Source organism: Chrysochloris asiatica, unplaced genomic scaffold, assembly GCF_000296735.1.
Source record: "Chrysochloris asiatica unplaced genomic scaffold, ChrAsi1.0 scaffold00052, whole genome shotgun sequence".
NCBI lineage: Eukaryota > Metazoa > Chordata > Mammalia > Afrosoricida > Chrysochloridae > Chrysochloris > Chrysochloris asiatica.
In genome coordinates this window covers 642,018-668,210 of record NW_006408570.1, presented here as the reverse complement: position 1 = coordinate 668,210, position 26,193 = coordinate 642,018, and the positions used below count along the sequence as shown (strand labels likewise).

Sequence of the window (26,193 nt, the reverse complement as noted above, 5' to 3'; positions counted from 1 at the left end):
GTCTTGAAATTTCTTAAGAAGAAGAGTGAAAAGGGAAGCCCATTTCCTGAGCACATCTACCTGGAGGCAATCAGAAATCATAAAAAATACCAAAATACATACTCATCTACGTATTAAGGCCACAGATAACCCCTGAATATGCCCAAAAAACAGAAGCAGATGACCATATCTGCACATGGCCAGAAACGAGATAAAGTGATTGACGCAAATGAGCTGGAAGTAGACCTACACTCCATACTGGAAGATGGGCAGGCTTTGGAAATGCCGGAGAAGGAATTCAGAGTGTGTAGGGGAAGGTGGAATCCCCATTGAATAGTTCTCATCTTGTCTAGATGGGTCTGGTGAAAAGATATGGGGATAAGATTCTTATGATTCAGTAGTGAGCTATTGTTATATGACTAATTGGGACTATCACAACAGTAAAGGTAGAAGTTCTGTAACAAAAAGGGGGAGAGTAGTTAATCTTACAGTCTAGGAACAGAGGATCCTAGGACCATCAAGGGAGAAAAGCATGAGCGGAATGTGGGACCCTATCCAGAGAAGCAGTGACACCAGAGATGGAGGCAGAGAAGGGGACATGGGAGATAGAGCAGCTGAAGACTCTAGACTCATGGAAAGAAAACACTATGTGCTGGAGGCCAGGAGGCAGGCTTACAGAATGTGTATTTTGGTTGTTTAAATGACTATATATTCTTGAGTGCTTTTGTGTACAAACAAAAAAAAACCTACAGAGGGAATAGAAGCCAATACTGTTGAATGATGATGCACTGAGGGGATTGCAATCGTAGCAATGAAATGATAAGTGTAAAACCGATGTTATCACTCAATTCACAATAAAAAAAAAAAAGAGGATGGAAGCAAAACACAGTCACTGTACCAAAAAGAACTGGTAAATGTTCAACCATTTCAAAAAAGTAGCCAATGATCTTGAAGGAAGAAGTCCAAGGTGCTTTAAGGCATTGGCAAAGAACAAGGCACCAGGAATTGATGCAATAAAAATAGAAATCTTTCAACAAACTGATGCACTCATTCATCTATGCCAAGAAATTTGGAAGACAACTACCTGGCCAACTGACTGGAAGAGATCCATATTTGTGCCCCTTCCAAAGAAAGGTGATCCAATGGACAATACCACTGTTATACTATGTAAGCCAAGTTTTACTAAAGGTTATACAAAAACAGCTGCAAGCATACATTGTCAGAGAACTTCCAGAGGCTCATGCTAGTTTCAGAAGAGGCCGTGGAACAAGAGATATCATTGCGGATGTCAGATGGATCTTGACTGAAAGCAGAGAATATCATGAAGATGTTTACCTGTGATTTACTGACTACGCAAGGGTGTTTGATTGTGTGGATCATAACAAGCTAAGAACAACATTGCAAAATATGAGTATTCTGTAACACTTAATTGTGCTCATGAGGAGCCTGTACACAGACAGAGAAACAATTGTGTGAACAGAACAAGGGAACACCGAATGGTTGAAAATTAGGAAAGGTGTGCACCAAGGTTGTATTCTTTCACCATACTTACTCAGTCTGTGTGTGGAGCAAGTAATCCGAGAAGCTGGTTTACATGAAGAAAAATGTGGCATCAGGATTTCAGGAAGACTCATTAACAACCTGCAGTATGCAGATGATACAACATTGCTTGCTGAAAGTAAAGAGGACTTAAAATACTTACTGATGAAGATCAAAGACCACAGCTTTCTGTATGGATTGCATCTCAATTAAATGAAAACAAAAATCCTCATCACTGGACCAGTAAGTAACACCCATATCAATGGAGAAAAGATTGAAGTTGTCAAAGACTTCATTTTGCTTGGATCAACCAGCAACACTCATGGACGCAGCAGTCAAGAAATCAAATGACATATTACATTAGGCAAACCTGCTGGACAAGACCTTTTTAAAGTGTTAAAGGGATGTCAGCTTGAGGACTACGGTGAGCCTGACCCAAGCCATGGTATTTTCAATAACCTCATACACATGAGACCCTGTACAGGGTCGCTATGGGTCGGACCCGACTCGATGGCACTTAACAACAACAACAACAACAACATACACATGAGAAAGTTAAACAGTGAATAAGGAAGATCATAGAAGAATTGATGAATGTGAGATATGGTGTTGGAGAATGTTGAAAATACCACAGACTGCCAAAAGAACAAACAGATCTGTGTTGGAAAAAGTGCAACCAGAGTGCTCCCTGGAAACGAGGAAGGCCAAACTTTGTCTCTCATACTTCAGACATATTGCCAGCAGGGACCAGTCAATATGGAGAAGGATATCTTGTTTGGTAAAGTGGAGGGTCGGAGAAAAAGAGGAAGACTCCCGACGAGATGGATTGACAAAGTGGTGGCAGCGATGGGCTCAGGCATAGCAACAATTGTGAGGTTGGTCCAGGACTGGGCAGTGTTTTGTTCTGTTGTGCATAGGGTTGCTATGAGTCGCTACTGACTTGATGGCACCTAAAAACAACAGCATGTCTTTCCATTTATTTAAGCCTTCTTCTTTCATTTTTTTCAGCAATGTTTTATAGTTTTCAGCATACAAGTATTTCACCTATCTTGTTAAATTTATTGCCCGGTATTTTATTCTTTATTTCCTACTGTAAATGGAATTGTTTTCCCGATTTCCTTTTCAGATTGTTTGTTGCTGGTACATAGAAACCCAACTGATTTTTGTGTGTTGATCTTGTACCTGCAGTTTTACAGAATTCACTTGTTAGCTTCAGTAACTTTCTTGTAAATTCTTTGAGATTTTCTATGTCTCCAATCATGTCATCAGTGACTAGGGATGGTTTTATATTTTCCTTTCTAATTTAGATGTCGTTTTAGATATCTTTTTCTTGCCTAACTGCTCTGGCTCGGACCTCCAGTCTAATACTGAACAGCAGTGGTACAAGAAGTCATCCTTGTCTTGTTCTCAATTTTAAGAGGAGGGCTCTGAATTTTTCTCCATTGAATATGAGGCTTGCTGTGAGTTTTTAATACTGCAATAATCTTACTAAATGAAATTTTAAATATCTATAAATTTTATTTGTTCTTACAATATTGTGGATACAATCTGAAATGTACACCTTTACCAAAAGTTTTTCCCATGTGGTGACAAATCTGAATCTAGGTTTCCTCTGGTGCTAAGTGCTGGTTGGTGCGTGTAAAGTTTCCTCCAAAGTTGTTTGGGTATTTTTGCTGGTTGTCAGAAATCATAGGCCACAGCACAAGCAGACAGATGAGTTTTTGAGAAATTTTGGAAGGCAAGTTTGCTGTCTACCCGCATGTACCAGGGCCTGGCCCTGTGGGGAGAAACTATGTTATGATTGGAGGTTACTACTGCCCTTGTTAAACTCTGAAGGGGCTTTTCTTTTAGGAGAGTTGTAGCTGTCTGGCCACCTGAGCCATCTTCCCTCTCTCCTTGGGGCCTGGGTGAGAGATGGGGCAATGTGTGTTTTTTGAAACTCCGGAGGTACAGACTTATGTGGTTGCTTGCAAAAAATTGAATTTGGGCGTGGATGAAAACCCCTACGAGGCAGAGGTAGAATGAATGGTCCACAGAATACTAGAGAACACAGAAGTTTAGGGAGTTAGAAATTTCAAAGAGGTGGGGTGACTCAGAGGAAAGTGATGAAGAAAGGGCTTTTACGTCATTTGTAGGATCCACTGTGGTTTCCCAGGAGGAGTCTCCTGTTACTCAGGTGGCTAGCTCTACAAGCCTAGCAGGACCCCAAGTCCTAAACAGACATGGGCTTCATTCAAGGCTTTACTAACGTTTCAGCTGCAGGTTAAGCACACTGGAGTGATGGGAGAAAATTATGCCGTGCTTGGAAGCAGGCGCTTGCAGTCTTCCGTTAGCGCCTCGGCGTGAAGACCAGTTGAGCCTGTGCCTCTATTTCGTCTCAGACTCCTAGGAGGAGTCCTGGTGTGGCGCTGTAGGATAAGCACTGGACTTGAGTTGAAACCGACTCCATGGCACTTTACCAACAAAGCTACAAACCTCCTAGGAAGCAGGTCCTGAGCGGTCGAAGTCCCCAGTTTTATGTTCCCACCCACTGGGCGGAGCCTCGTGATACACCAATCGTGCTTCCTTCCACCGAGACTGCTACGCCCCCTGCTCGGACTCTGTTTCTGAGGGAGCAAGAGGAGGTCAGAGGTAGGGACGGGTGTGGTGCAATGGAGGGCGGCCTAGGACGTGTAGTTTGCGTGCTGACCGGGGCCTCCCGCGGCTTCGGCCGGGCTCTGGCCCCGCTCTTGGCCCCGCTGCTGTCTCCTGGCTCGGTGATGGTCATAAGCGCCCGCAACGATGAGGCGCTGCAGCAGTTGGAGGCAGAGTTGGACTCTAGGCGGCCTGGCCTGCGCATTTTGCGAGTGTCCGCCGACCTGGGCACCGAGGCAGGCTTGCAACACCTGCTCGATGCCGTACGCGAGCTACCCAAGCCCGAGGGACTGCAGCGACTGCTGCTCATCAACAATGCAGGTGCGGGCCCGGTAACTTGACCTTCCATTTGTATTGCTTGTTCTCCCTTCTGCTCTCCCGCCCTCCTCCGGACTATCACTTTCCCCACAGTTTGGGAATGCAAGGGGTCTGATAAGGAGTCAGATAAGATACCTGAAGTCCTAAATGCTCCAACTTGGGTGGCTTGCGGTGGCATGGTGTGCAAGAGGAAAACCAGGTGCGCTTGAGGCGATCTCCTCCACCTAGGCCCAACCCTACCCCACCCCCGCTCCACCTCTACTAACTCTCTCTCATTCCTCTTCCCACCCCCAGGTGGGTGAAGCCAGGTTTTCTAAAACCCTGTAGAACTTTCCCAGTCGCCTTGTCGTGCGCCCTCTGGCGGAGGCCTCCGACAGGTACGGAATTGCCAAGCTGAAGAAAATTCTCTGGCATCTCCAGAGCTCTCCCTAAGTTCCAGGGTTGGGCAGGCACCTTCCCATGGCGCTACATGGAGGGCATCTGTCTGCAGATCTGGGGAAGAAGGAAGTGTCTTCAAAAGTACAGCAAGGACAAAGTCTGGTGCAATTTGGAGAGCCCTGTTGTCCCAGTTGTTAAGCCCTTGGCTGCTAACCAAAAGGTTGGCAGTTGGACCTCACTAGCTTTTATACGAAGGAGCTCTGGTAGCGTAGTGGTTATGAATCGGCCTGCGAACGGCAAGGTCAGCAGTTCGAAACTACCAGCTGGTTCGCGGGAGAAAGATTAGGCTGCTTTCAGCTCCCGTAAAGATTTACAGGCTGTACAGGGTCGCTAATCGTCGGAACCGACTCTGCAGCACACAGCCACACAGCCACCAGCCTTTATACAGGAGAAGGATGTGGCGTCTGCTTCCTTAAAGAATTACAATCTATTGCAAATGTATCCATGAATGTGGTGGAGCGTGTTATTGTTGTTGTCAAGTGTCTTTGAGTGGGTACCAGCTCATAGCCACTCTGTGTAGGGTTTCCAAGGAGCAACTGGTGGGTTTGAATTGCTGACCTAGTGGTGGCGGAACATACAGGGGACAAAATTAGAAAAAAGTCTTAGACATTACCAAACACCTTGAGGGAATGAGTTGCTGGGCCTGAGGGCTCAAGACCATAGTCTCTGTGAATTGTTGTTAAGTGCCGTCGAATCGGTTCCGACCCATACTGACCCTGTACAGGGTTTCCGAGGGTGTAAATATTTACGGGAGTAGAAAGCCTCATATTTCTCCCACGGAGCGGCTGGTAGTTTCGAATCGGTTTACAGCCAAATTTGTAACCACTAGGCTACCAGAGCTCTTGTGAATACCATGGTCAAATAGCTAAGAGAATCTTCTACAGCCTACTCTGGTGAGTAGTGATTGGGATCTTAAAAGCTCATGAGCGCCACTAAAGGGCAACTATTGGTCTCTCCCTATGCCACTGAAAGAAGAGTGATGAAAATTGAAGACACTTGAAATCAGTTACTCAGTTGGACTAAATGTAACAAGTGAATGTCGGTCTCTATGACCCAGACACCAGAAAAACAAGATGGTGCCCGGCTACCACTCTCACTTGTTCTGATAGGGATCACATTAGAAGGGCATGAATAGAGGTAGAAAATGTGGGACAAAACTAAAAAAAAACAAGACTAGGTTTATTGGTCAGAAACTGTGGCACTTGTTCACCCTTCATTCTGGAGCTGAACTCACCCTCGTGGCTCAATTTCCAGCCAAGCAAGAGTAGCATGTATTGGGCTGCTAACGGCAAGATCATCTGTTCAAATCCACCAGCCACTCCATGGGAGAAAGATGAGGCTTTCTGTTCCCATAAAGAGTTACAGCCTTGGAAACCCTCTACAGGGTTGCTATGAGTCAGAACTGATTAGACAGCATACAGCAGCAAGAGCAGCAGTAAATAGGTGTATAGCGACACCAGTGAGGTATGCATACCATGGAATAGTCTACCATTCAAGAACAAAAAGTCAGCATTTACCTAAGCACAACATTCAGAAATGTTGAGACAGAAGGTTGAGAGGAAATAATCACAGGAGGAAGTCAGGTAACTGATGTCACATGGAAGGGATTGCAACCATTGAAATGAAACATATGATTTTTGTAATGTGAAACTGATGATCTACTCTTCACTCAATTCACAGTGAATTGAGGGCAGTTCTCTGTCTTACAGGGTTGCTGCTGTGACTCAGAACCAAGGGCTATGGGTTTGGTTTGAGAAAGAGAAAGCCCTGCCTAGCACTGGGTGATTTCTAAGGTCTTGGTTTTCACAGGCACTCTTGGGGATGTGTCCAAAGGCTTCGTGGACCTGTGTGACCCAGCTGAAATGAGCAACTACTGGGCTCTGAACTTGACCTCCATGCTCTGTCTGACCTCCAGCATCCTGAAGGCCTTCCCTGAGAGTCCTGGCCTCCGCAGGACCGTAGTTAACATCTCATCCCTCTGTGCACTGCAGCCCTTCAAGGGCTGGACATTGTACTGTGCAGGGAAGGCCGCCCGTGACATGATGTTCCAGGTCCTGGCCACAGAAGAGCCCAGTGTGAGAGTGCTGAGCTATGCCCCAGGTAGGTAGGAATTGCTGCCACCCCTTCCCCTAAAACCTGCTGGCCCCCCTCTGAATACGGGGCAAGGCGTCTTGTCTGTCCTCTCCAGGAAAGAACCCACAGAAATATTGTGTCTGAACCGTGACCCATCACCCCTTAAGGAAAATACAGGCTCCAAGGAAATTAGAGCAGACATGCAGGGAGTGGTAGGTAGAGGACGTGGGGTGCAGAGAAGTCTCAGGTATTAGATACAGAGGTTGAGAGAAGACCCGGGTTTGAGTTCCAGGTCTGGACCCCACTCCTCATGTGGAACAGGATGCTAAGGTAACACTTCTAATTGTTAGATAGGACTTTTCCACTGGATTATCTTAGTATATTTACTTCTCTGCTTCCTTTGCTTGTCAGGAAAGCTTTGAACACAGGGACCATGCATCAAGTTGTCCTCATGAAAGTTAGAGTAGGGGTTCTTAATGACACCTAGACTGAGTTCTGATGCCCCATCGTGAGACCACACTGCCCTTGAGGTTCCTGGAATTAGAAGGTGGCAACAGAGCTGTTGTAGATTGAGCCACTTAGATGAAGATCTGATGGTCTTTCCTCTTGAGGACCTCAGGGTCAGAAAGGCAGAACAGCTTGCCTGAAGCTCAGGTGTGGCGGATCTAGATTTCAACCATGTCTCCAAGCTCTTGATTAGTGCTGTTGGCATGCTCTCCTGCTCTGCAGTGTCTTAACTGTAACACTATGGCAACACCGATTCCTCCCACAGCCTTCTACACCGCTGAGTTCAATAATCCACTGCAGTGGCCACACAAAAGTCACATACCATTCTCATCGTTATGGGGTTTATTAGGGAAGTTGTTGTAGTTGTTAAGTGCCATCGAGTTGGTCCCGATCCGTAGCAACCCTGTAGAGGGTTTCCAAGGAGCAACTGGTGAGCTTGAACCATCAACCTTGCAATTCAAACCGATTTTACAGTCTAGCGCATTAACCCACAGCGCCACACCAGGACTCCTATTAGGGACATTGTAACAGCTTACAATTCAGGGTCAGAAATGCTCAGGCCCACAGTTATTCCAGTCAACTGCTGATACATGCCCATAGGACAAACCACACTCCACCATAGGCCTCAGCCTGAAGGCACTTGGCTCTAGTTGTGTGGGTCAGCAAACCTAGCTCCCCTACCAAGTACCTGGAGGAACTGCACTCTACAAGCAGGTTTCCTGCCCCAAATTACTCAGCTTTACTTGCTCCACTGTTTTCAGTTTCTGGTTCTTGGTTCTGCTGATGATAATTCTCCATCACTTCTCCAGTGTCACAGCTTTCTGTCCCTGGGCCAAGGAGGGTCAATATGCAAGGGTCTAAGGTAGCGTAGTGGTTACGAATCGGGCTGCGAACCTTAAGGTCAGCGGTTCGAAACTACCAGCCGCTCCGCGGGAGAAAGATGAGGCTTTCTACTCCCGTAAGGATTTACACCCTCGGAAACCCTGTACAGGGTCGCTATGGGTCGGAACCGACTCGACGGCACTTAACAACAACAACAACAACAAGGGTGCAAAAGACATGCTTCACATCTGGCTCTTCTTTGATAGTAGTGAGATATCCCATCCTGCTTCTGAGATGACTCATTTTAAACCCATGCTCGAATTCCAAGTGTTTACAATTACAATGAACTCTGTTAACATCCTCAGCTGAATCATGTCTTCCTATCAGTATCTTCTCCCACCTTCTCACCCAGGCCCAGTGAGGCAGAAACGCTGTTTCTGTTAAAATGGGGTTACAGGCTATGGCTGGAAGAGCCATTAGATCATTTGCTACACACTACTTTCTCCCTCCCTGACACATAGACAGTAGTTGCTCATAAGGCCAGCAGCCCCTCAGAGCTCAACCTAGTTCTCACTCAGACAATAGCAGAATGAATGAGAGACTGCCAGGGCCTGAATGAAGGCTAAGACCAGTCTGGTTTTCATTTCAGTATCAGGAAGAATGTTTAAACAGGTGTCCAACAATGGGCGGAGCAGGCTATTTCAAAAGATAGCAAGTCCCCTCTCACTAGGGATGCCCCAGTGGTTTAAAAAAATCCCACAAGAATCAGGAGGATGGTTTTCCTTCAAACCCGGAGAGCCTGTGAAGGTGGAGGTGAACACCGTTAGAAGCTTTGGCCATAAACCTTGGTTGTTTCAAGGGACCCGGTTGACTATAAAGATACATAGATGTGGAATGGTCCTGCCTGGTGACTGCTTGGCTGCAGGGACATTGGGAGCTGGAGGGAGAAAGTGATGGATGTTTTGAACCTGTCAGGAAGAGGTGCTGGTTTGAAAGAAGATGATGAACTTAGTTTTAGACATGGTGTTTTGGAGGGAGCGTGTTCAGTGGGCATTAGAATTTGATCCTGGAATTCAATAGTGCCCAAGTGAGTCCTTGTCAACCCTGGCCATGCATGTCAGCCAAAGTGAGGTTTTGTCTCCGGCCGGACTTGATTTCAGCCTCTCCCTACCCACGTCCCTCTGCCTAACCTTGGCCCTGTCTCCTCATCTTTTACTCTTTATCTCCTAGGTCCCTTGGACACAGACATGCAACAGTTGGCTCGAGAGACCTCTGGGGACCCAGAGTTACGAGAAAGGCTGCAAGAACTGAAGACAAAGGGGGAGCTGGTGGACTGTGGAATGTCGGCACAGAAACTGCTAAGCTTGCTGCAAAAGGACACGTTTACATCTGGAGCCCATGTGGACTTCTATGATATATAAGTCCCTGTTCCTGCCCCACTTGCAGGCAGGCACCCCCTAGAAGGCTTATGCCCCCCACATCTTGTCACAGTGGCATCGCCAGCCCTGCCTTACACAGACAAATAGGCACACTCGTGTTTGCTGTCATGCCTGCAGACACAGTCAGCTGTGAGTCCTCCAGGTGTTACTGAGCTTCCCAGTTCTTAGGAGTCTGCACTGTGCACCCTGGGTTATGAGGAGGCTTCTATAGGAGGCATGGGAAAGAGAAGTTATGGGTACAGGTGTGCTCTATCCTCAGGAATAGACTTTTTAGGCACAGAATGGGGGGCAGGGGGGAAGGAAGCTAAAATATGGAAGAGAGGAGGTTGAGTCTCCTGCCTGTGACCAGCCCAGGGTGAGAGGAGAGAGTGATCTTGGGCCACAGAGGAGGGCCCAGGTAGGCGCACAGGTGACCTAGAGGGGAGGGGAACAGCATAAGTGCCTGCCATGCTGATGCCCTTGAACTTCTGTTAAATTCTGTGTCCTGTCCTGACGCCTCCTCTCCCAGGCTAGGGGATGGTCCCCTGAGGGTCTCTCTGTACATTCCAAAGGCAGATACAAATAAACTGTGGAGTGTCCTTTGCAGTAAATTATTAATTTCTCCTCTGACATAAGGCCAGTGGTGTTCCTGAGGCAATTAACCCAAACCTAGGGAACTCCCGTTATGGGCTGTCTGCCTCTCGTCACCCAGTGGCAAGCCCATGTCCAGAGTTGGCTAAGATGGACACGCTCAGACTCCACTACTTCCAACTTTTACCCCGATTGGCCCAAGTTTTACTGGCCCTTTCCTCGTCCTTAAGTCAATTCAAAGAGTACTCATCCTTCTTGGTTTTTTCTGAGGCTTTCGTGTGAGTTGTGTCCTTTATTCCAGATTTCCAATTCTACCCCTTATCCTCCTTGGCAGTGCTCTGCGTAGAATCCTAGTTCCTTGGGAGCTCTCTGGCTTGTGGTTCCAGCAGCCTTCAGTGGAGTTGGATGTAGGACCAGTGTGTCTTTGGGGGAAGTGAATGAGTTTACAAGGTAGAAAACCTGAAAACCAGAGGTGTGACTGAGCCAATCCTTCCTGTCTGTGTAAGTGGGCAAGCTGGGAGCTCTACAGTGGTGGTGGTCTTTTCTGGAAGTAGGAAATGGATCGGGGCTGCAACTGCTTGTGCAGGAGGGAGCACTGTGATGCTCCTTGTGCACAGCAGAGGGCGCACGAGGCCAGGCCTCCTGGAGAACTGGCTGCTCAGGTGTTGGAGGGCGAGGGCAGGCATTGCGTGACAGAGCTAGCAGTGCCATCTATGGAATGAGAGAGAACTCACATTTTTCTAGGTTATCATAACCCAGCCCTCAGTGTTGTCAAAATCCTGGGCTCTGATCCTTGTACTGCCACTTAACCAGCTGGTAACCCAGGGCAAGTTGCTTCTCTTCTTGCCTCAGTTTCCTTATCTGAAAAGTATGGATTACAAGGGTACCTACTTCAAAAAGTCATTGTATTAAATGACTGGTACTATGGGATAGGCACTGGGCTGCTAACCACAAGCTCAGCAGTTCAAACCCACCAGGCACTCCTTGGAAACCCTGTACAGAGTCGCTAAGAGTTGGAACCAACTCGAGTGCACTTAACAACAACAATGTTTGTAAACAGCACAGTGCCTCATTAATACTGCAGTAAAAAACTGCCATCTAGTCAGTTCTGAATCCCCTGAATAGGGTTTCCAAGGCTGTAAATCTTTACCAGAACAGAAAGCCTCATTTTTCTCTCAAAGAGTGGCTAATGGATTTGAACTGCTAGTCTTGGGGTTAGCAGCCCAATGCTTATTCTACGGCACCACTAATGTTTGTAAATGGTTAGCACAGTGCCTAGTTAGCATTACAGTAAGTACTCCATCAATGCTAATATTATTTGTTTGTTGTTAAGTGTTGTAGAGTCTGTTTCGACTTGTAGCAACCCCGTATAGAGTTTCTGAGGAGCAGCTGTTGACTTTGAACTACTGACCTTGTAGTTCAAACCGACCTTGTGGTCCAGGGCTTTATCCCACAATGACATACCATTGCCTTTTAATATCCAGATCTTGGAGCCCCAATTGCAGCCTCACCTCCACAAGGCCCAGATGTCCTCCCCTCTGCTGACTCTCAGTGAGAACTCTCTCTGTGCTATCATTAAGTCTGGTCAGCTTGGGGCAAATGCATGAGCCTGGGGATCAGTAGAGCTCAAGGATCCGTCGCACTGTGGGACCTCGGGCAGGACTCCCTCCCTCCCTAGACCTTAGGTGGATGCTAAGATCCTGCCTTCACACCTTCCTCTCAGGCAGGGGTGAGGAACGTCCAACCCAGCCCGTAGGCCGTATAAGGTCCAATAAATCATTTTGTCTGGCCCTACCAAGGCTACCGCAGTTCCAGCCATCACATTGGTGTTCTCAAGTGCCATCAAATTGGTTCCAACTCATAATGACCCTGTGTAGGGTTTCAGCGGAGCAGCTCTTAATTTTTGAACTGCCAACCTGATGGTTCAAAAGGAGTGAGTTAATTTAATGTGTGACCAAATGTGGCAGGCTAATTTTAAGTCGATAATTTTGTATGGCCCGTGAATGATGTTATAAATTTTGGCAGAAAAAAAGGTTCCCCACTCATGCTCTAAGGTGTCCTAAACGTACCCTTGCTACTTCTGACGGCATGAGGTTTGGCCCCTGCAGACAGGTGTGGGTCAACCTGAACTGCCCCTTGTTGTCACGGGAGGGTGTTGACCAGGTTTCCTCACCTATCCCTCACTCCCATGGGGATGTGAGACCACCATTGCTCCATCAGGGTTGACTCACTCTCTAGGCTCTGGTTAGCCCAGGGCTTACTGAGAAGTACCACATGTACCCACAAGGTGGCGAGGCCCTCCCATACCTGACACTGGATGGGAGGAGGGTTGAGAGCCTTGGAGATCCACTCAGGGACTCAGGGCTTTCCAGTGTGTTGTGTATTGGAGGTGCCAGGAGAGCAGGGATCTGAGGAGGTCAGACGGGCTGGGATCACTATCCTGGGCAGGCCCCCAGGTCTCCTTAATGACCCCTGGGCTCTGCCCACATGGATTTCCCAGGCTTCTCTCAGCCTGGAGGACCCTTCCCAAACCCAAGCTCACCCTCCCCAAGCTTCCACCTCTGTGGCAAGAGGCTCGGATGTCAGCCTCCAGGGCTAACCATCTTGGCCACCATACACATGAACACATGCAAGCACACACACAAACACATGCCTGCACATGCCCAGAGCCCAGCTGCTAGGGTGAGCAGGGCCATAGATTAGCGAAAAGACAAACAAGATCTCTCTTTGTCTTTGATGTGAAAGCCCTGGACAGTTTTTTGGTTTTGTGTTTAATAGCCCTGAGCTGGGGGCTAGTAGTTACCCTGTGAGGAGCAAGAGGGTGAGGGGAATGTTGCAGGCCCACCCCAGGAAGCTCCAACACCTCTGTGTCTGCTGAACATGCTGCTGTTACTCAATCCATGAGCATGGCTGGCTGGGGCAATACTGCTCAGGAACCCCAGTTCTTGTCCTTCACCCATGAATATACACATGTGCCCCAGACCTAGCTGGTGCCTAAATCCATTGTTAGGCAATCTGGAGGCGTCCAGCTCCCCTACTTCTCCACTTAGAATCATGCCCCAGGACATGCACTGACAGATGTCCCCTGCCTCACCCTTCGGGGCTGGGCTCTGAGATGTGGTCTTCTGATCTCCTGCATCCACAGTCACCTACCTGTGGCCTTTCCCCCCACAGAACGTGGCCTCATATGCTAACATGTATATGTAGTAATTCTGAAACAAATAAAATATTCACAGCCCTGTGTGAGTACCCACAAAGGTGTCCAGCCGCACACCTCCTCAGTGGGGTCCCTGTAGACTGGGAGGGGATTAAAGAGCTCTCCTTGATGTCCTTTCAGTCTCTACTCCCCAAAGGCATCTCCGGGTGATCTGGGGTGTGGGAGATGGACTGAGTCAGTGGAAAGGAAATTCCTTTCTTCTTTTAAGGGATTCACCTCTCAAACCCCACCCTCCACCCACATCAGTTAATGAATTGAAAAGCTAGTGGCCTCTTAGCCCACCATCCCACTTCTCCCATTCCCTAACCCCAGGTTGACAGCATCTGGGTCTCCCTCCCTCCCAGACCAGCCATCTCCTCTTGAAGCTGCAGGAATCTGTCTGGTCATACTCGATTCAGATCTTTCTTCAATGACTAAGGTCTCTCTCTCCTCCCTGGATCTACTGTTGTTGTTGTTATGTGCTGTGGAGTCGGTTCCGACTCATTGTGACCCTGCACAGGGTTTCCGAGACTGTAAGTCTTTATCGGAGCAGAAAGCCTCATCTTTCTCCCGCGGAACAGCTGGTAGTTTCAAACTGCTGACCTTGTGGTTCACAGCCCGATTAGTAAACACTATGCTACCAGAGTTCCTGGATCTACTGTAGGGCTGGGGATTTGCTCTTTCTAAGCCCAGGGAGTCTAAGCCCAACACATGGAGGCACTGATGAGTAATTGATGGATGATTGGATGAATGAGTAAGTAAGTGACTGAATGAATGAGTGAGTGAGTGAATGTTGTTTCAGACCACTGCCAGGTATATATTGAAGCTCTTGAAAGGACTTGGGTATGACAGAGATAGATAGAAGGTAGATTTCTGGTGTAGAGCTGTTGGATCAGCACTGGACTGCAAACCAGTTAACAGTTCAAACCCAACAGCTGCTTCTCTGAAACCCTATAAGGGTCACTATGAGTTGGAGTCCAGTCGACAGAACTTAACATTATGGACCCCCAGGCAGCCCAGATATCCCTATTGTGAGGTCTCAAACCCTTTTGGCTTCCTCCTTAGTGTCCCCAGAGGAAAGTCTACTTGTATTTACTATGGAAGTGACTGGGACTGGGATGTATTAGAAGCACTCACAGAGTTTTGTTTTGTTTTTTTAAAAGAAAATCTCCTATTGGTCCTTCACTCAGATTCAAATTCAGTGGATTTAGGTGTATCTGCCTGAGAACATTAAAAGGGGAGCTATGACCCCTGAGATCCCAAGTGGAATTGACAGAAAGCAAAGCAGGCAACCTCTCAGAGTAAGGATTAGCGATTTAGTCTGAGGTCAGAATTAAGGATCAATTCAAGGTCGGTGTGAACTGCAAGGTCGGTGGTTCAAACTCCAGGCAACCTCTCAGAGTAAGGATTAGCGATTTAGTCTGAGGTCAAAATTAAGGATCAATTCAAGATCGGTGTGAACTGCAAGGTCGGTGGTTCAAACTCACCAGCCACTACTCAGAAACAAGGTTGCTGTGAGTCGGAATGACTCGATGGCACTTAACAACAATAACGTATGGCTGATGTCAGGGTCACTGTGAGATCTGAGGTCAGCACAGGACCATGGTTCTGCCCACTGTGTGGAAGGGTCGGAGAATACAGAGAGGGTAACAGAACATTTTGGTTGGTTGAAAAACAACAACAACAACAACAAAAATCCAATTGTTTTTCAAGATGCTGATTTGCACATAAATGATGTATTCAGGTAGAACTGGTCCATTAGGAGAAGACTAGGCCTGAAGACAGAGACTGAGAGGGGAAGAGGTGCTCTCTGCTTCAGAACAGCCTCTATTTCTCCATCCTGTGGCCTGTGTAGGGGACAGAGGACAAGGTAGGAACAAGGGGAAGAGTGGGGGAGTTGAGAGAAGGCAAGTGGCCTCTCTTCTCTGAAGCATCCGGAGAGAGAGACAAAAACAGACTCAGTGACCATTAGAGATGGAGACAGAGCGAAGGGTTAGCACGAGAGGGAAATAAAGATGTAGAAAGGGATAGGAACTTCTAGAGAAGCACAGGGGGTAAAAGAGAGACAGAAAGATTTGATATAGTAAGACAGATTTAGATGGAGGGAGAGAGATGTCAGGAGAAACAACACACCCTCGCACACTCATACACTCTCACACACACATACCCGAGCATGCGCTTATGCAGCCGCCCTGAGCCTTGTTGGAAATAATCCCGCTCGCGACGACGCTGGGGCCTCAGCTGCACAGGCGGTGCCGAGCTGTTACCTTGCACATCTGTCAGCTCCAAATGTAGAAGCTGTCATGGGGTTGTGTGTGTGAGTGTGAGAGAGAGAGAGTGTGTGTGCCTGTTCCTCCTAGAGAATTCTGCGGCCTTCGCCCAGGAGCGGGAGGTCCCTGAGGCCGAAGCCCATAGGCTTTCAGGAGGTCAGCATCCTGGCAAGCAGGCTGGTGCCATATCCCTTCCTGCAAAGGGAGAAAGGGACCCGCCCAGCTTTAGGAGAAAGTGCCCTGGACTGGTTTATGCGGCCTGGCTTTCTGCTTACAGCCATGTCCTGGTGTGTGGTGACACTCCTAGGGCGCTGGAAACTCTTAGTGTCATGCTTATTAGCACTGAGAAGCCTTTTCTGAATCTGACTCAGACTTCTGGGGATGCACCCAGCATGCAGGTCCTTCTCCGGACCTTCACTTCTCCCAGCTGCCTTCCTGACTGAACCTAAGGATGCGCCTTGAGCACTGACTTGGGGCTGCGGTGGTGGTGGGGTGTGGGGGTGTGGGGGAGGATCTGGGAATCTTAGACCCTGAGCCTCTAGGAGCAGAGAGGGTTGGCACAAGCCCAGGGTCTCTTCTTATAAGGATCCTTGGCTAGAACCTTGTGTGTTTGCACTCCCTCTTGATTTAATAGAAACTTCTCATAGATGGGGCAGACTTTTCACTCTAAATAATGGGAAACAGGGACCCTGGTCAAAGGGACCCCAGTGCCAGGTGGGCAGCCAGATGAAAGGATGGCTTGGAACCCAAGATCTGGCTCTTTCTACAATGCCATGCCTGCTTAGTTAAAATCCCCCCAGCCCCACAGAACTGGCCCTTTCCAGACATGGTCCTGACACCCATTCCACAGGCTAACACCCTCATCCCTTGACCTATCCTCATCAAAGCCATCCACCCTCTCAGTTTTCTCTTGATCTTTCCTCAGACCTACCATCATTTTTGCCTACAGATTGGACAGGACATGCTAAACAGGCTTTGAGTGATCACGGTACTCAAAGGAAGGTATTGTAAGAGAGGAGACAGGGCCTAACAATTTGTACCTGTGGCTTGAGTCCTGTCCTTTCAGGAAAACCAGAGACCAACCATCACCCAGGGTGTGTTCTCTCCTGGGAGTCTGAGATTCTGTGTGTGCACATACATGGATGCATAGGAATAGCATATGCCTGCCCTGGGCTCCAGCCACGTGTGTGTGTTTAACCATTGGCCATCTTACTATTAGTCATATGGGTGTTTGAACATTTAGCTTTGCTTATACATAGATAATTGTGTGTATATAATTTGCTTATTCATATATATTGCTTATGCTTATATAACTTGTACATAAAAGACTATTATGTGGATGTGAGTTTAACTTTGTAAATCGTTGTGAATGCACATCAGCATTTGTGTTTGAATAACTGTGGGCAGTTGTGCTTAAACCATGTAGGTATACAACAGTGTGCATGCATGTGTTATATGTAATCACATGTTGACTTCTGAGTTGCTTTCAGTGTGCATATGTGACAGAGTGTTACCTTGTGAACATGAACTCATACATGAAATTTAATCTGTGTATATCTAGATGTGATTTTTATATAAATGGGTGTGTGCAGGTCTGTAGCTGGGGACAACACTTGGGTGTTGACAAACTCCAGATTCTCCCTGAAGTCATGTCCAGTGGGAAGGAAATGTGTAGAACTGTTTGTCGTGGCAGGGGCAAAGCACTCCTCTCTTCTCTCTCCAGCATCTCGGCCCTCTCTGGCGTCGTTCCCTCACACCTAAGCCCAATGGTGTTTTGCAGCCTTTCAGCTGTTACCTCAATCCCTCCTCGCCTCATTCCCGATTCACTCCGTTGCTATAGGTATGTTTGAAACCCCAGCGTGGTAGATTTTAATTAGTCTTCCTACAGATGGCCAATTAACATTCATTACTTTTGCCTTGAGCGATTAATTATGAGTTTGGATAGAAAAGGAGAGAAGAGGAGAGGAAGATGGGCAGGTGAATGAAAGGAGAAAAGAGAAGGGGGTTTGATTGGGAGTTTGGAATTTTACACAGAGCAGACTGGTGGGGGAGAGGGTGGGAAAGAGCAGTTTGAATCCCCTCACTCCCAGCGGCCTCCCTTGGCCTACAGCTGCTCTGGGCCCCTAATCGGCTTGGCTGGCCCAGCCCTCCAGGAAAATAGAGCTCACACCCTCATTTGGGCGACCGTAAGCCTTTGGTGTTCTCCGACCCCAACCCCTTTCATAACACCAGCCCTCTTGTTTCTTGTGCCAGAGCTGGGTGGGAACTATGTCAAGAATCATCCAAAACACAGCTGATAACCCAGAAACGAAGCTCCACTGGCATTTGCTGATTCCTGGAACTCTAGCATCTCATTATACAGATGAGGATACTGAGGCCCAGAGCAGGAAATGCCTCCCTCAGCTCATGCATCTCGGGAGTGGAATCCAGGTTTGTGTGGACCGTGGGTCCCGTTCTATTTCCACTGCAACTGGGATGTTTCTAAAGACTGTGCAACGGTCAACATTAATGATCTGGAACACGTGCGTCTTACATCAGACAGCAGTGTTCCTCCAGGTTTCAAACACAATTCACATCCTTCTGTGCTCACCCAACTGCCGAAGGCTCAGTGTGATTTCCCACCTCATTAAAAGACTCCCTGGGTGATACATCCAAGCTCCTGATCCTAAATTCATTCCAAAGACAGAGGACAGGCACCAAAAAGTCCATAGTGGTCTCTTGGGTGGTAGGATTACAAATGATTTTGGGTTCCTCTTGAAACTCTTCTATACTTTTTATAAAAACAAATTGCTTAAACATATAAAGTATACAAAGTATAGCTATATACTACTTGAAAATTCTTAAAAATATATTTTGTGAAATCAGAAAATGAACCTATATTAGTTTATGATCTTTTTAAAATGACTATAAATACATATCAAGTTCTGAACAGTGGCTAGCACTTGAGTCAGTTTGCCCAGACTCAAGTCACAGCTCTGCCACATACTTAAACCAGGTCCCATTTTCTTCTTTCAAGTTGAGTTTAAAAGAGTACCTAACTCAAAGGATCATGACGATGAAATACAAGGGTGCATATAAAGTCTTGGAATGGAGCTTTGTATCTAGAAAAGACCTCAATAAATGTTGTTATTGTTGTGTGCTGTTGAGACCTTGGGTGGGGTTTCTGAGAGCGACTGGTGGGTTTCTACTGCTGACCTTTCGGTCAGCCATCCAGTGCCTATCCGACAGCGCCACACCAGGGCCCCAATAAATGCTAGCACTTACTAATATAAACCACAATCAGATTTTAAGATAGTGATCTCTGGGTAGTGGGATTTTAAGGAGTTTCTGTTTTAGAGCCTTTTGCTTTTCTGTATTTTGAAATGTTTTTCCCTAATGAACCTGTATTACTGTGGGAATAAAGAAAGTGTAATAAAAGAGAATGAGAAAATTAGAAGAGAATGGAGGGAAAGCAGGTGGGTTGATGTACTTTTCTCACAGCAAATGTGGTTCAGCTGTTTTAAATTTTAATTAAATGTCCATAACTTTACTCATGTTGTTAGTGTAACTGTACCACTGTGTTCTCCTCCCCCCCCCACCTCCGGGCCCCGGAGGTCTTACTCAGACCCTCCTTCTCCTCTCCTGGGCCTCCTCTCTTTCACACCCCCAGCAGTCTTGCTCCTGCTCCAGTCTGGCCCAGAAGCCTGTTCTGCTCAGGGCTCTTAGCTTTGGGGAGAGATTAGGAAAGTGGGGGTTTACTGTCAGGAAGGTCAGTGGAATCCCAACCTTCCCCACTAAGGAGAAGGTAACCAGTGGAGGGGTGAGTTGTAGACAGTAAGCTCACATGGTATAGAATCTGACTGTTTGGGGGCAGAGTTTCCTCAGATGGAGGTCTGCGTAGGACAAGGATGACTGGTATCTATGATATTGCATCCCCACCTTGTGTTCCCAAAGCGCCTTCTGATGCCCCTCACCATTCACACAGCACCAAAAATGTCCCATTGCCTGTTATGTCCCACCCAACATGCTACATATACTAAGGTCCATTAGAGGGGAACCACGTTTTGTGCTGCCTACTGGTCTGTCCACAGCGCCAAGCACAGTGCTTTGTTGTCTAGTGCCATTGAGTTGGTTCTGACTCATAGTGACCCTGTATAGGGTTTCTGAGAAGCAGCTCATGGGTTTGAGCTTGTGATTAACAGTCCAGTGTTTATCCTGCAGCACCACACCAGGACTCCAGCACAATGCTTAGCACTAGTAAATGATTGATAACTATCTTTTGAATGTTGACAAATATTCCATATAATTGTTGTTGTTATTGTTACATGCCATCGAGTCAGTTCCAACCCATAGTAACCCTGTATAGGGTTTCCAAGGAGCAGCTGGTGCGCTTAAACCACTGACTTTACAGTTCAAACTAACTTTGCAGTCCAGCTCATTAACTCACAGTGCCACACCAGGACTTCTTCATATAATTACACCATTCTGTGTATTTACAAAGGAGTCCTGGCATGGTGCTACAGAAGAAGCACTGGACTGCAGAGTCAGCTTGAACGGCAAGGCCAACAGTTCAAACCCACCAGCTGTTCCTTGGAAATGCTATACAGGATTGCTGGGAGTCCGGAGCCGACTCAAGGGCACTTAACAACAACATATATTTACAAAGATCTTGCAACAATTTCAAAGTGAACACGTTATACATTCATTTATGAGCTTCAGACATCTCTGTAGAGAACTGAATGATCCCCGGCATGTTAGAGTAGTCAGGGAAGGCTTCCTGGTAGAAGAGCATATTGAACTGAAAAAAGAGAGACAGGACTTCTATTTTATCAAGAAAAAGTTTTGCTTAGCACCTCCTGGCCTTTTTTTGTGAGCAATCAGAAATTGTGCCAACCACAGTGTCAGGACACCGAGACAAGGTCAGAGCCAGAGTCAGGCTACCAGATGAGGGTGAAAGCAGCAAGATTGAGACCTGAGCTCCGGAGGGCAGGGTGGGCAGAACCAGTGGTGCAGATGACGGGACAGTCTGTGTTTCCTAGAGAAAGATGAGGGACTCCAGAAAGCTGCCAGCCTGTTCTTTAGGATAACTGGGTGCTCTCCCAATTTACAGAGATGCCCCGTCTTGCCATACCTGAGCTCATTAAAGGAAGGTTGGTTGCCAGGGCCTGAGGCCTGGGCCAGGAATGGGGCAGAGACAGGGATGTCCCTGGAGCTGGGAGTGAGTTGAATGGGTAGATTGCAGCCCAAAAGGAGCATCCCTGTGCCTTTCTGAAGGCTGAAGGAGAGAGAATAGCTGAAGCCAGAGCCCCCAGGATGGAGGGGAAAGGGGTACTGGGAACTCAGAATGGATGTGGGAGAAGGAAGTTCTTTGGGCTCTCCTTTCTCTTTGCAGGGGACCATGGAGTGAGGGGGTAGGGGTGAAGGGTGGGGAGAGTGGGGGTGAGGAGGGTCTGAATTCCTCACATAGAAACCAAGAGCAGTGGCTGACTTCTTTCTTTTGTGCCCTGGTCCCAAAGGAATCCAGGGTGCCACAAGCCTTTGCTCAGAGGTATACATATGTAAGTGGAAATGCTGGCCTAAAGTTTCCAAAGGACATCACTTAGGAGAGAGGGCAATGGAGGGCATCTTAGAGGAAGGTAGACTTGGACAGGCTTTGAAGATTGAGCAGGGTTGGCATTAGCGGGAGGAGGAAGCCATGCTAGGTGGCAGAAACCACATGAGCACACTGAATGGACGTGGTGTGTGGGGACAGGAAGACCAGCAGGCCAGAGCCTGTGGCCTGTTAACAGAGCAGGGAGGGAGAGGAGTGGGTGAGACTGGAACTTGAAGGACTTGGGCCAAGGAAGTGGGACTTACACAGAACTGCTCTCCTGGGGACTGTGTTGCCATTGGCCTGGCCTGTGCTCCACACCAGGCTCCTGAGACTTCTCAGGGTTGTCTCCAGGGCTTCCTCTAGGCCTCTCACCAGCCACTGAGGCCGCCACCACCCAGACAACTGTTCAGGGGATCCAGTAAGAGGTCAAGTCTTCTCTTGCAGTACCTTCCACACCCACCATGTCCTTCACCCACCCAATTCCTAGCTGTATCATCCCCATTAGTCCATTTCCTAATGAGCCTGATGAATATCTGCTGTGGGGGTCAGGTAATAAGACATAGGACTGCACTCAAAGACTTAGGAGCTGCGCTGGGGATCCAGACACAGTGAAATGGTTCTATGACAAAGATCAGGTACTCTTGACCTAAGTACAACAGACCTTCCAGGGTGAGTAGCTTTTCTACAGGGGTGCTGTTGTGGCTTATACTGAGGACCACCCAGGGGCCTCCCACCACTGTCCTTGTCTCCCTGTCTTGCTGTGCACTTTTTGTCCCAACTATTACTTTCTTGTGGATCACATAATTCAAATGCTTGAGAAAGAATTTCATTATTTGAGCTTGACCCCAAATCAAGATCACTGGCAACCATTGGATCGCCCAAATCCAAACAGTGGTAGTCTGGAAGGGTGCATGCCTGCCTACAGCAGGGTTGTGTGGCGGTGTGGGCCTAGTGGGCAGGCACACCGAGAATCCAAGCACATGTTTCCTATACTAGTACACAAAATAATGTCCTTAAAATCTTCTTTAATTTTGTTATGAATTGGTTTTTGGAAAATATAAATTTAGTAATGTGACCACTGTCTATTGGAAATAAACATTTATTCTAAATAATTTTTCTGTGATAGTAGGGGTAAATGCATTATTTGAATTACCATGATTTTTATTTATTAAGAAGAAAATTTTTTTTCTACTCTGAAATCTTTTGGGATTACTATTTGGCACAATTTCTCCATTCTGTCCCAAATGACTTTGAAATATTTATCACTTCTCTCAGATGATAAACCATGAAATATTGCTTTTACCTTTGATGGCAAAGAAAAAAATGTTTATAACATCAATTAGAAGCACTTTTGGGGTGGGGGGGAAAGCCTTCTACGCTTAGCTCATTGTTTAAAACTTGTAAATAAAAGGTAAATTTAAATTTGGAAACCACCATCCGCCAAGACTTCGTTGCACCAACCCACTATGAGTTCCATGAATAGCTTGATAAAACTTCCCAGGTTTTAATAATCTCAGAAGCCTCTCAATCACAACCAATAATCCAACATATTTTCAGCAACCTCGGAGCTTTCTGTATGTTATGCCTTCACTCTGCTTCCAAATGTTTTGAAAAATTGCCAGCTTTTCAGAGATGCATGAATAGTGTCATACAAAGAATTGACAGAACTGAGATGACTGCAGAGTTCTTTCAGATCCCAACAAAACTCAACACCATTAAATCCCCAGGATGACAACGTGTGTAGAAAGCTCTTGGCTCATCCTCCCTGAAGGTTGTAGCAACATCATTAAATCTTCCACTTGTGTCAGCACCACCAGTATATTTTATTAAAATCAGTCGATTACATATATAGTCATATGTAACTATGGGAATAATCGTATTCTTTTAAATAGGCAGACAAGTCCATGTAAAACCTCCCAATTATTTTGCCCATTCCCATGGTACCCATGAATGTCTTCTCAATTAAGTTGGCCTCTCAAGTTGTCTACAGGGACCTTCAACAGAGTAAGGTATCACTACCCCATTATATGTTGTGAGTAATTCTATCTTTATTGCTGCATTGATCATTCTAAATGCTTGCTGTGTGCCAGGCACTGTTCTACGTGCTTTACATTTATATACTCATGGAATGCTCCCAACAAATTATAAGGTAGGTGGTGTTATTGCTAAGTTCTGGGCTGCTAATCATAAGGTTGATGGTTCAAACCCAGTAGCTACTCGTCAGAAACACTATATAGGGTTGCTATGAATTGGTACTGACTCAATAGCACTTAACATTTCTACTATGTTTCCTTTCCTCCATATCTTCCCCTGCTACTTTCTTAGTATATATATGTATGTGTATGTATGTATATATCCATGTGTGTACACACAGGCTAAGATCTTCCAAAAAGTTCATGGAAAAATGGAATTAAAAGATAATGCACTTTCCATGAACTTATTGATACCCCCATGTGTGTCTGTGTATATGTATGTTATTAGGTGCTGTCTAGTTGGTGCCGACTCACAGTTACCTTATAGGGTTTCCAAGGAGCGGCTGGTGGGTTTGAACCGCTGACCTTGCAGTTAGCAAGCCAATGCTTATCCTACAGTACCACACCTGGACTCTATTAGGTAGGTAGGTTCGATGATTGTTCCAAGGTCCCTGTGTGGCACAAGTGGTTTGCAATAGGCAGCTGCTAATCTATAGGTCAGTGGTTCAAGCCCACGCAGGATAGGAGTAAGGCTTGATGGTCTGCTTCCGTAAAGATGATCGCCAAGAAAACCCTATGAAGCTGTTCTAGTTTGTAACATTTGGTTTTTCCATGAGTCGTAATTAATTCATGCGGAAACAAGTTTGGTTTGGGTGTGGATTATTCACATTTTTCAGATAAGGCAATTGATACTGAAAGGTTAAGTAATGGGTCCAAGTTTCACAGATAGATACATCTGCACACTATGCAAATCAATTTAGTTATCAGCTCTCTTTATTATCAGTCTTTTATTTCGAACTCAAAACCCTAATTTTGGTCACAAACTAGATTCTCTATAGCCATAATGGATGATTTTTTACAGAAGTAAAATATTTTCAACTTCAGACATCATACCTCCCTCAATAGACCCACTGATATCGAGCCAATGTTGACTTCTAGTATCCCTATAGGATAAAGTAAAACTTCCCTGTAGGCTTTCCAAGGCTGTAATTTCCTGGACTACCAACTACAAGGTCGGCAGTTCAAACCCACTAGCTAGCTATTCCTAGGAAACCCTATACAGGGTCACTATGAGTTGGAACAGACTTCTCAGCACTTAACAACAAAAGCAACAATCTCCTGGTCTGCTGCTGTAGGATAAGCACTGGACTGTTAACCAAAAGGCTGGTGGTTCAAACCAACCAGTCACTCCTCATAAACTCTATACAGGGTCACTATGAGTCCAAACCAACTCCATGGCACTTAACAACAACCTTTAGATGAAGCAGACTGCTTCATCTTCTCCTATGAAGTGGCTGATGGATTTGAACCACCAATCTCTGATTAGCAGCCAAGCATTTAACCAGAGCTCCTGTAATAATCAGATATTAGCATACAAATTATTATATGTTACTATCTGTAATAAATCAGATAAAACACAAAAGAGAATTTTCCCAAAAGTAGGTGTTTACTACAAAACGACACCAATTATAAATGCATTTCACATTTTTCTGGTTTTCTGAAAATTTCCAGGAATTTTTCAAGTTATAATTGGTCTTTTCATTCCTGAATTTTTGTTAGCAGAACAACTAGAATGGGTAACAGAATTGCATATTCCACCCATCATGATTACTAAGATTTTTTTCAATGTTTTATTTTACTTTGTACTTTTTGTGCTATGAAGGTAGTTTTTCATCAATAAGGCCATGACATATTTTCACAAATTTCCAACACCATGTAGAATCCTGCCTTGAACTGTGTTGCTCTCTAAACCAATCCTCATGTCAACCCTGATTAACTCTTGATTACTCTTCACTACTACCATTGGCATCATAATATGATGGTACACTCTTGGAAATTATTGTGAAAAATAGAAACTCAAACTTTTGTTTTGACATCACTTTTTGAATTCCTGTGATTTAAGTATTTATTTAGAATTGCTAAGTGATTGTGTTCCATCTCCAAGAAGAGAATGCCAATGACAGATTCTCTAACACTTCTTGTTATGACACTTTCCATGTTTTCTCAGATATTTTCTAACCAGATTAATGTCCCAAAGCAGGGCTCTTTCAGCCTAGTGGCATACTCCTGCTCCAGTCCTAGACATGATAGATTCAAGAGTTTTCCATTGCTCTACCTTTTACTAAGAAGTCATTTTATATTATTTATCTTTCCTCCTAGTTTTTAAATTCTATTTTTATCTTTTATTATTTTTGGAAATGATATTCTATTACTATTTCTTTAGTGGATACCCTAGAAACTTGAATATGTATGTCTAACTTCTCCAAATAAAATGTTAATCCTTACCTTCCTGAAAATTTATGATCTAAATTTGCTTTAATTTGGTCATCACCCTGCCCCAATTTATATGTTAATATTGTTCAATATTTAGTTCTATTTAGTCCCACAAAGTATACGGGAGCATTAACATTTTCTATAGTTACTATTTTCACTCGCTATTCATTCTTTCATCTCTGACTTTTCTTCTGCAAAAATGTTCCTTCTACCTGCAATTCCTGTAAGTGAGGGTCGGGTCGGTTGGTTGAAACTTCCATTTTTCATTTCTCTGATAATCTTTTCATTTCACCCCATTCTTGATAGTGTTTGCTAGAAATATAATTCTGGGTTGTAAGTTGTTTTCTCTCAGCAATATGAGGATATATCC

At 45.9% G+C, this 26,193-nt stretch overlaps 1 protein-coding gene across 1 annotated transcript; it reads left to right on the top strand.

Moving 5' to 3' along the window:
* The first annotated feature begins 4,169 nt into the window (after positions 1-4,169).
* On the top strand, positions 4,170-9,731 carry SPR (sepiapterin reductase (7,8-dihydrobiopterin:NADP+ oxidoreductase)). The gene is made up of 3 exons (XM_006862988.1): positions 4,170-4,473; positions 6,718-7,008; positions 9,541-9,731. The coding sequence occupies exons 1-3, from the start codon at positions 4,170-4,172 to the stop codon at positions 9,729-9,731; spliced, it is 786 nt and encodes a 261-aa protein (XP_006863050.1).
* The last annotated feature ends 16,462 nt before the right edge of the window (positions 9,732-26,193 follow it).